Below are 10,199 nucleotides of genomic sequence, written 5' to 3' on the forward strand. Positions count from 1 at the left end.
TGATGGACCACAGGTTCTCAATGGGGTTCAGATCAGGTGAACAAGGAGGCCATGTCATTAGTTTTTCTTCTTTTATACCCTTTCTTGCCAGCCACGCTGTGGAGTACTTGGACGCGTGTGATGGAGCATTGTGCTGCATGCCTGCATGAAAATCATGTTTTTCTTGAAGGATGCAGACTTCTTCCTGTACCACTGCTTGAAGGTGTCTTCCAGAAACTGGCAGTAGGACTGGGAGTTGAGCTTGACTCCATCCTCAACCCGAAAAGGCCCCACAAGCTCATCTTTGATGATACCAGCCCAAACCAGTACTCCACCTCCACCTTGCTGGCGTCTGAGTCGGACTGGAGCTCTCTGCCCTTTACCAATCCAGCCACGGGCCCATCCATCTGGCCCATCAAGACTCACTCTCATTTCATCAGTCCATAAAACCTTAGAAAAATCAGTCTTGAGATATTTCTTGGCCCAGTCTTGACGTTTCAGCTTGTGTGTCTTGTTCAGTGGTGGTGGAGTCTTTCAGCCTTTCTTACCTCGGCCATGTCTCTGAGTATTGCACACCTTGTGCTTTTGGGCACTCCAGTGATGTTGCAGCTCTGAAATATGGCCAAACTGGTGGCAAGTGGCATCTTGGCAGCTGCACACTTGACTTTTCTCAGTTCATGGGCAGTTATTTTGCGCCTTGGTTTTTCCACACGCTTCTTGCGACCCTGTTGACTATTTTTTTTGACTTTTCTGAGCCTGTCAAGTCCTTCTTTTGACCCATTTTGCCAAAGGAAAGGAAGTTGCCTAATAATTATGCACACCTGATATAGGGTGTTGATGTCATTAGACCACACCCCTTCTCATTACAGAGATGCACATCACCTAATATGCTTAATTGGTAGTAGGCTTTCGAGCCTATACAGCTTGGAGTAAGACAACATGCATGAAGAGGATGATGTGGACAAAATACTCATTTGCCTAATAATTCTGCACTCCCTGTAGAATGCCATTCTAGTGACAAATATCTACTACCAAGCTGATAAAACACCCTCTTAAGTCTGCAGTTTTTCATTTCACTTGGACTCCAGTTCCTTTTTTCCTTGTATAAATACTTACCATCCCAAAGTGTTATTATGATTTCAGTCCTTTTATTACAGATTGAAAGACGAAAAGTACAAAAACACCCTGGATTGTTTTTGTTGACCTAAGCAGCAGCAACATCCCGCGAAAGATAATGAAAGGGTGCATTTTGCAGATATATAAAGCAGTTAATGTCTTTGTGTTAGTCAGCACATTGCTGGTTTGCCTGCCTCCATTTGTGTTTGCACATTTCTATAAATCACTGCATTGTTTTCCGATTTTCCTAAAATGTAAAGAGGAAGTCGGGTCTATAATCTGTCTCTCCCTGTTTGCCCTGTAATGGCTTTTTGCCCTATGATAGATATATAGGGTTAGAGTCCACCCCCATCCCCCTTCAAAAGTGAACTGTGTGTAACTCTGTGTACAAATTACAAACCAACTTGTACACAATGTACCACATGTCCTATAAAGAATCACAGTCAGGTATTTATTAATCAACAGAATTTATTTACAGAACATAAAAGTTCGTAGTTGGACTGTTTCATAGCATTCTGAGAGCAGGAAAACATTTCACCTTCAGATTAACAAAGAATGAATTTACACAAAGTGAAATGAATACAGACTTTACAGCCAAAGCCCAATCACAACAGTCAAGAGTCAAAGCCTTCACTGTACTTTTGGAGTGTGATCTCCTCCACAATGCAGCATCTCTTCTCACACACCAATCACAACACCCCAGTTCCTGCTTTCATCAACTGACTGTTCAAATGTAACCACACTGCTTTGTGAAATAAATGCCAGTGACAGCAGGTAAACCACAGAGTTTTACAGAATGAAACTGATGACGTAAGGGGCGAAAAGCAAGAGTAGTTAGTATGCTAATAGCAAGAAAAGATTCACATGTAAAAGACGAGATATGGTAACAACACATACTGTATGTGCTAAAACTAAAGGAAGGTCCACAATGTCCACTGAACCCACCACACACACTCTCATGCCATCCACAAAAGCATACTGTACATCCAAGTCCACACTGAGAGTGGCTGGAAAAGTTAATGTGACAGTGGCAGGCTCAGTTTGGTTCTCAGTCATCTCAGTTTATATTTAACAAATCCAGATGTGACTCGAAGAAGCAGCACAGCAATGATTGTTTATGCGTCCTACTGGGCAAACCTACACAGGACTAAACCTTCTCCAGGCGAGCGCCTACAAAAACAGTGGGCTAGTAGAGTTAGCTGCTTTTAATGAACAGCAACACGATAAAACAAAGTTAAAAGAAACATAAAAAGCATATCATGTTATCCACATCTAAGCCAGTCTCTAACTCAGCTTATTCCCCTGCTCCAAAATTGCCCCCCCCCCGGAAAAAAAAGTGGGATGCAAGACACCTTTTCCCCTCAGTGGACAAAGAAAGTCAGATGAGTAGATCTAAAACCTCTGCCCATGCATTTGAATAGTAGTGAGTCAGGACAAAGACAGCTCTTATTCTAGTGTGCATTTAAATCACCAAATGTCAGCAGTATATATATATTTTGTGTGTGTGTGTACTTTTAGTGTGTATACATATATAAGAAAATCTGATATGTATATACACTAAAAGATGGTGTCCTTTAAATGCAAATAAAGCAGGAGGTGGTCTTGGCAGCACATGAGTTGTGTTCATACAATTTGCTTCCACTTCTGTCTCCAAGAGGCTGCTTTACACTTCATTTTTGTTTCCAGCATAAAGCCTGGTCCATGTCTTGGCTGTAAAGTAAAATAAAAGAATAAATCAATGTTAAAGGAAACCATAACTTACAAGAAAATATTCCATATTAATAGTGTGTGATATAAGTGACTTGTTTATATACAGAGATGAAGTGGCACAACTATGGGTAATGCTCCTGCATTATCATCATCATGTCATAATTTTAGTAAAGGATCAACATCGCAACTGACCAATCACATTGTTGTAATGTCATAACATTGCAATGTGGGCAGGGGGAAAGAAAAAAAAGGTCACAGTTTTTAAAAAAAATCTCTCCTATAACAAATGTAAGCATTACAAGTGTTTTCTTTAATAATTTCAAGACTATAACAACTTTATTATCAAATTAGGATTCCTGTTACCTAAATTTGGTTAGTCATGGTGGTTTGCTAGTGATAGTTTTTAAAAGCATTTGTTAACTTCTTCATGACTGGTTAGTTGCAATGTTGATCGTGGACCAAGATTATCATAACAATGTAGGAGCATCATACTGGCTAACAACATCATGAAAAATGTGGTAAATCTCGTCTTTACACCACACCAGATCACGGCTCTCACCGGTTTCTATGGCTTCAGCTTCACTGGTCTTCCACTTCTCTGCAACATCATTTGCTAGAGGATCGTCAGGGTTGGGTGCACTTAGTAAAGCCTGGATTGAGAGCAGCACTGTACGAATCTGCAGAGCTGGTGACCATTTATCTATTTAAAAAAAATAAAAATAAAGACAAGTCTAGTCAAATAAAAATGCATACAGGCAAAAAACATGAAAAGTGACCAATGATCCTGTTTAGGAAGAGACTTTTAATAACAGACAAAGAATATATGATGGTGAAAGACACGACTAATATTCTCATAGATTTTTAAGATAGAATACTGTCTTACCTTTCAAAATGTCAAGACATATTCTTCCCAACTTGTCAACGTTCGGATGATAAATTTTGGTCATGAAACGTACTTTAGGAGCTGCCATGGGATATTCCTCTGGTAAAAAGAGTTCAAGTCTAAATGTGCCTCCTTCGAAAGGTGAGTCCTGAGGTCCAGCGATGACCACATGAAAGTAGCGGGCATTGGCTTCGTCTGGCTCCGCCTTGATGCCTGGGACAGGCTCTGCAAGCAAGCGCTGAGTTTCCTGGAAAAATAAAGAAAGCAGAAACAAAGGAAGGAGAAAGAATTAGATAAATTAGAATACCAAGTCCATAAATCAGGTCGTTTTGGGGAACTGCTTTTGAATGTTGTATTAGAGACATCAGATAATACCGGGCAATCACAGGTATGATTGGTTTCAGATAATATGGTTCCAGGTTTGTGCCAACAGGAAATTTTTTTAAAACCTAAATATAACAGAAAATAAGACGTTACACATTCCTCACATGGTCTGGCCAGTAGAGTGACTGGAGGTCCATTTATTATGCTTCTACAGTCTGCAGCATTTGTAGCTGAATAAAGGAAATGTGCAGTCTTCATATACAGGTGCAAAGTAGTTTATAAAATACATCACTGAAAGTCGATAATAGTAATATATATTTCAATATTCTTAAGAATAAGTGACACTAATAATTTATCTTTTCATATCAGCTGATATATTGATTCTGGGTCATTAACGGCATTTCCGATATCTCATAGAGCTACACCAATAAATGTATCTAATTAGCAAAAGAATAGTAATTTAAAAAAAGTTTTGCTGATATTCAGAGATCATAAATCAGAATATGTGTTTCATTGTTGCAAGCATAGTAGGGCAGTGGGAAATAAATCCCCCTGTCCTCTCCTGTTATCCACTGTGGGTGCAGAGTTGCACCATACGCAGCCCTGCAGTCTCTACACACATCCAAAAAGAAGATCGAAGGCAAAGGATGTCAAAAAAAAAAAAAAAAAAAAAAAAAGTTCCAAAAAGCATGAAATCTTTCCAAAGATCTTAACAAAAAAACAAGACGTGTGAGAAACCGTGAAATAATGAGCGCTGCGTGTTTTATGCACTTGGGTTAAAGCGTTTCATGGTGATCACAATCAGGGTCCTTAAACATCAGAGAGCCTAAACCTCCATCAGAGATAATGACTATCACAGCAGTGGTGTTCAACTTTCTGTGTTAGCTCAGACTTTCCGCTTTAGTCTACGCATACCTGCATAAAAGATGTTGTCTGGCACATCATTTCATTTTTCTTCCATATAAAACTGACCAATCAAGTCCTGCCCAAATTTCTAATCTGTGTTCTATTCACAGCAGTGTAAAACAAACTTGGCCACAGGTTAGGAATAAGTATCAAAGCATTCACGCATTTTCTGCTTCACCAAGTGAAAACAAATTCTTGTGACAATGAAAGGCACAGTTTACAATGGGTTTTCCTTGGTTGGCAAAGACACATGCATAAAACCTATTCCTCCAGTTGATAATGAATATCACACATGCTGTCAATAAGAGCACCAGTGAAAACATGGTGCTTAGATTTGAAATCAAAACTCTGAACATAACCGGCTCCAAATCAGGCCACAAAAAGCTGTGTGTCATTATCCTAACAATGGTGGTTGTAGGCAGAAGTCTCTTGGTGGACTTCACACTCATTTCAGTGGTGGGAATCTAAAAACTCTTCTGTGAGGGTCTTTTATTGGCAACCCTGCTATGAGTGTATCAGACACCGCAGCAAGTCTACTCCCAGCTGAAGGTCAAAGTCAGGTAATCCACTAAAACACATACCTTTACAGTGACAGAGGAGCAGGTATTTGGTATGGTTTGTGGTATACATGAGGAGGTACAAGTGACACACTAGCAATACCTCTGGCAAGAAAATTACATTCAGGCTATTAAACAGCACTCTCTGCAGGCCCGTGAAAAACTAAGCACACCCCCATTATTCAATAGTTTGTGGAACGCCCTTAAGCTATTACTTGAAGTAATTTAAAGTTCTTTTCTGTATGACTTCATTCATCAGTCTCTCACATTATTTTGGAGGAATTCTGGCCCACTCTTCTTTAACACATTGCTTCAGTTCATTGGGGTTTCCAGACTTCACACTTATCCACAGCTCTCTTAAGATCCCAGCACAGCAATTCAGTCAGGCTAAGGTCAGGACTTTGACTTTATTTTTTTCTCAAACATTCTGCTGTAGATTTGCTGCTGTGATCATTGCCCTGTTGCATGACCTAATTTTCACCAAGCTTTATTTTTGGACAGATGGCCTCATATTTGACTATAGAATACATTGATATACAGAGGAGTGCATGGTCCACTCAAAGACTGCAAGGTACCCAAGTCCCGTGGCTTCAAAACAAGGCAAAATCATCACCCCGCCACCACTGTGCTTGACATTTGGCATGAGGTGTTTGTGCTGATATGTTGTTTCACTTCGGTCTCCTCTGTCCAAAGGACCCCCCCCACAAGTCTTGTGGTTTCAGATAATATCTGTTTAAATGTTTACATGATATAAAAGTGTCAAATCACAATATTAATGATATAGAGACATTACGCATTTGCATTCCTGAGTGCATAACGGGGAAGACGACAGGCACAGACATGACTGCCAGTGAGAGACATGTGTCAGTATCTCACAACTCTTGTGTAAAAAAATTTAACAGCTTGTAACAAAGTACTCTGCAAAATGTCCAAGAAAACTGTTCCTACAGAAGGTGTAAACAGGCTACAAAAGAGAAGATACCAGCAGCTGCTGATGTGTGACCCCTACTTAAATGACACAACCAAACACTGCTGAAGCACTCAATATGACAGGAAGAGCAAATGCAAATTTGCGATCTGATTGCATGATACAAAGGCAGGTTTTTAAGCAGTTGGTTAGCAATCTCAACACAAAAATACAGCTCAATTTCCTTATCGTGATATAATAAATACATATTTCCTTGAGTTATTCATGATATAACTTTAAGGGTTTGGCTTACATGCAACTTTGCAAACCTAAGTGGCACTGCCATGTTCTTTTTAGGTGGAGACTTTCTCCTAGAAACACTTTCAAACGACACATACTAGTTCAATCTTTTTCTGATTGTGTTGTAAAGAACTTTAAAATCCCAACAGCGGCCTGTAGAGTCAGAGATTTAGCTCTTGGGTATTTTTGCAGTTTCTTTGAGCATTGCACAATCCCAGTTTGAGGGAAATTTGCTGGGACGCCCACTCCTGGGAGCTTGTGCCTAAATGCTCCAAAGTGGCAAAACCTGGCAATCAATTAATCATGTGCAATTGATTAGGAGCACCTGGGTACCATCTTCCTTCTTGATTCCCAATGAAGCAGTAAGGATGAACTTGGTTTTCACAGGACTCAAGTATTTACTCTTGTACAAGTTGAACAAAACTGTTTCATTATTTTCTCGGTTTTAAAAATGATAGTCTCTTCTTTTGCTGTTTGAACTGCAGAACTGACTCCAATAAAACTAACTTTACAGTATTCAAAATATAATTGAATAAATGTGCGAACAACCACCACACTTGTTTTGACGCTCATTTCCTCCATGCAACTGGGAGTGAGATTCCTGAAATGTTTCAGATAACCCACAGACAAAACCATGCAGTGAAAACACAGACAGTAGAGGGGCTCCCTGTCCCAGTCACACGCTCTCAGGGCTCTTCCCATCAAGTACTGTTCCCAGCCCTTCCACCTTTTCCCACCAAGTCTGGGCTGTGGCCTGCTTCCTCACACACCTGGACACTACACGTGATTTTAAACAAAGGTTTTTCCTGCATAGATGAAGGCTGGAACCCACCAAAACAATTGTACTGTATTTGTTTTAACATTCACTCAATTATTTTTGCACACATTTCTGTATAATAAGGTAACGAACGTGGATAGTCAACCACAAAAGGTCCCCTTTTTATTGATGTGTGTGCTAAGAAAAAGCTTGTGTCTGCAACTACAGATCTAGAAGGAAACAAAAGTGAGGAATCAACTACATTTTGAAAGCTTGGTTGAGAAAATGCACACTCAGGAAAACACAAAAAAATGGGAAAATAACATATTACCCTGCTAAGAAGGCAAACGAGTGAAAATGTATTTCAATCAATGAACTGTGACCCTAAATGTAACATAACAAATACAACAAGCAGTCACAGTCGCTCTAAAAACATGTACACCCCCCCCCCCCAAAAAAAATCGTCAGGTTGAGTGTAACGCAAGTGTGAATTTTTGATTTGGGCTGGCGTACAGAAAAGGAAACTCTAAAGGCCTTAAATATGTCAACCTGACAACAGTTTTACAAATCATTAAGCTCGTTAAGTAAATTAGCAAGTCATAATGTTATCATTAACAGAAAGTCATCGGCCTTGTTGAAGTAACCTACAGTGGGAGCGATTTCATTCATCCAATTTTTTGTGCAGTTTTTAAACACGTTTTGATTACATTAATAACCTTTAACTCCAAATGGTTGCCAAAAATAAAAAAAAATAACGAAAAAAATAAATAAAACGGGTGTGTGATTTTAAGTTATTGCAGTATACAGTAAAGGCACGAGGCTTGCAGTGTCGGGCTTTAATAAAATACAAGCAATGCTAAACAACTAGCCGGTGTTAGCATTTTAGCTAGCCAGCCTTTCTGTCAGCACTACAAGCAACTTGAGAACACCAGAAAAGTATATTTAGACAAGTATATTTAGAAAAGGTAAGCACTTTTATCCGCCATCGTTACAGCACGGTGGTGTATTTTTAACCCACCGTGTCTCGACGTATCTGGGTGCCGAAACGAAGCGGAAGTTACTTTAACAAACTACCCGTTAGCCAGCGAGATGCTAATGTTAGCACACAAAAGTGCTCGCCGGGCGCACCACCAGAGCGTTTAGGAGTTTGTGGTTGTGATTGCGGTGTTTTTGCCGTTATTACAAAAGGCATGCTGTTGTTTGAGGCGTGATTTTTTTTTCTTTTTACCTTAATGATCCTGCGGGGCAGTCCTGCCATCTTGTCTTAAATGCGGGCTTTTTAGCTCTCAGTGCCTTCTTTCTGTCGTTGGCATTGACAGCAAACACGTCTTCCGGGTTCTCTGCGTCACGATGATAGTGAATGGAGGGACGTGAACGTGACTAACAGAGCAGCTGCTTGTCTAACACACTCGGGATGCAAACATGTTTCTTTAATGGTTAAAAAACATTAATCCAAGTAAAGGTAACGTCTTCTTAGGGTAAGCCCTAATGGAAATCGATAAATATGGGTAACATGGGCTGGCTTGTACGTTTCATTTTTCATAGGATAACATGAAAAAAAAGCAGTGAACAGTTACAGGCAAGTTTAATTTTTTTTTCAACTAGGGAAAAACAGATTTATGAGATTTATGTGACAGGAATGATATATATAGTGATATATATTTACGCATCCAAAATTGAGCTTGACTAAAATTTGCAGCTGCTCACATGGACAGGCCAAATGGCTTCCAGAAAAAAGTTTTATGTTCAGACAAAACAAACAATTAGCTATTTGGCCACAGTGACACAAGGTGAGACCTTTAAGCTGAAGGTAACTGTACTAACTATCTAGCATGGTGGTGGTAGCACCATTTCCTAAGGCTGTTCTGCTGTCATTGGTACTGGTACATTGCACAAAGTAGATGGAATAATAAAAAAGGGGGATTACCTTCAAATTCTTCAGTGATTCTTGACAGTGATCTGAAATGCACATCAAAAGCGGTTTTGGAATGTATAACGCCAACTAACATTAAACTTCTTTCATGGCCAACCCAAAGCCCCAAACTTAACCCTACTTAAAAATTTGTGGGCTGCATTTAAAAGCTGTCCATTCCAGAAAACCAACCAATTTAAATGAACTCTACCAATTCTGCCAAGAAGAGTGTTCAGATATTCATCCAGGGTTATGGCAGAAGCTTATTGATGGCTACCGAAGTGTCTGGTTGGTGCAACATTTAACCCAATATCACTGCGCTTGTATGCATATGTTTTCTACTTTGTACACCTAACATACAGTGCAATAGTATAGCATCAACTTCATTTCATAAGAGTAGAGATTAAAGCTGTTAATATAGTTATATATATATATATATATATATATATATATATATATATATATATAAGTATATATATATACATATATATATATATATATATATATATATATAAATCCAACTCATCTACTATGCACGTGCAGGGCTATTTCTGATTAACAACAGATCACAATGATACCCATTAAAACTATATTTAATTGAAAGAGCAAAGACCTTTCAGCAACACCCAATTAAAACCAGGCAGTAGAAACTGTCAAAGAACACATCTTACATAAATAAAAAACAAACACATAAGAGCTATACCCTGATTTGTTATAGCTTTTTCAAAGGTCAGCACCAGAAGGACTTTGACTTCTTACTTTGACCCAGAAATCTGTTTGGACTAATAAAAATGAGAAATAAAAATGACTTTATCAAACTCATAAATAATAATCATCATGTAATAAAG

The 10,199-nt window shown here is 39.0% G+C and overlaps 1 protein-coding gene across 1 annotated transcript; it reads right to left on the reverse strand.

Annotated features, from left to right (window-relative positions):
- Positions 1–1,543: 1,543 nt before the first annotated feature.
- Positions 1,544–8,807, reverse strand: ube2na (ubiquitin-conjugating enzyme E2Na). Its single transcript, XM_031759344.2, has 4 exons — positions 8,668–8,807; positions 3,689–3,935; positions 3,365–3,505; positions 1,544–2,805 (listed from the first exon to the last, which is right to left on the reverse strand). Exons 1-4 carry the CDS (start codon positions 8,695–8,697, stop codon positions 2,759–2,761), a joined length of 465 nt encoding a protein of 154 aa, XP_031615204.1. The 5' UTR covers positions 8,698–8,807; the 3' UTR covers positions 1,544–2,758.
- Between the last annotated feature and the right edge of the window lie 1,392 nt (positions 8,808–10,199).

The sequence above is a fragment of the Oreochromis aureus genome, linkage group 7 (genome assembly GCF_013358895.1).
Source record: "Oreochromis aureus strain Israel breed Guangdong linkage group 7, ZZ_aureus, whole genome shotgun sequence".
Taxonomy (NCBI): Eukaryota; Metazoa; Chordata; class Actinopteri; order Cichliformes; family Cichlidae; genus Oreochromis; species Oreochromis aureus.

Excerpts from the sequence above, each read along its gene's own strand:
- ube2na (XM_031759344.2), bottom strand. The coding sequence starts at position 8,697 with ATGGCAGGACTGCCCCGCAGGATCATTAAG. Across the intron at positions 3,506-3,688 it reads ATGTCTTGACATTTTGAAAG|ATAAATGGTCACCAGCTCTG; the intron begins GTAAGACAGTAT and ends TTTTTTAAATAG. Across the intron at positions 2,806-3,364 it reads AGCTGAAGCCATAGAAACCG|CCAAGACATGGACCAGGCTT; the intron begins GTGAGAGCCGTG and ends TTTACTTTACAG.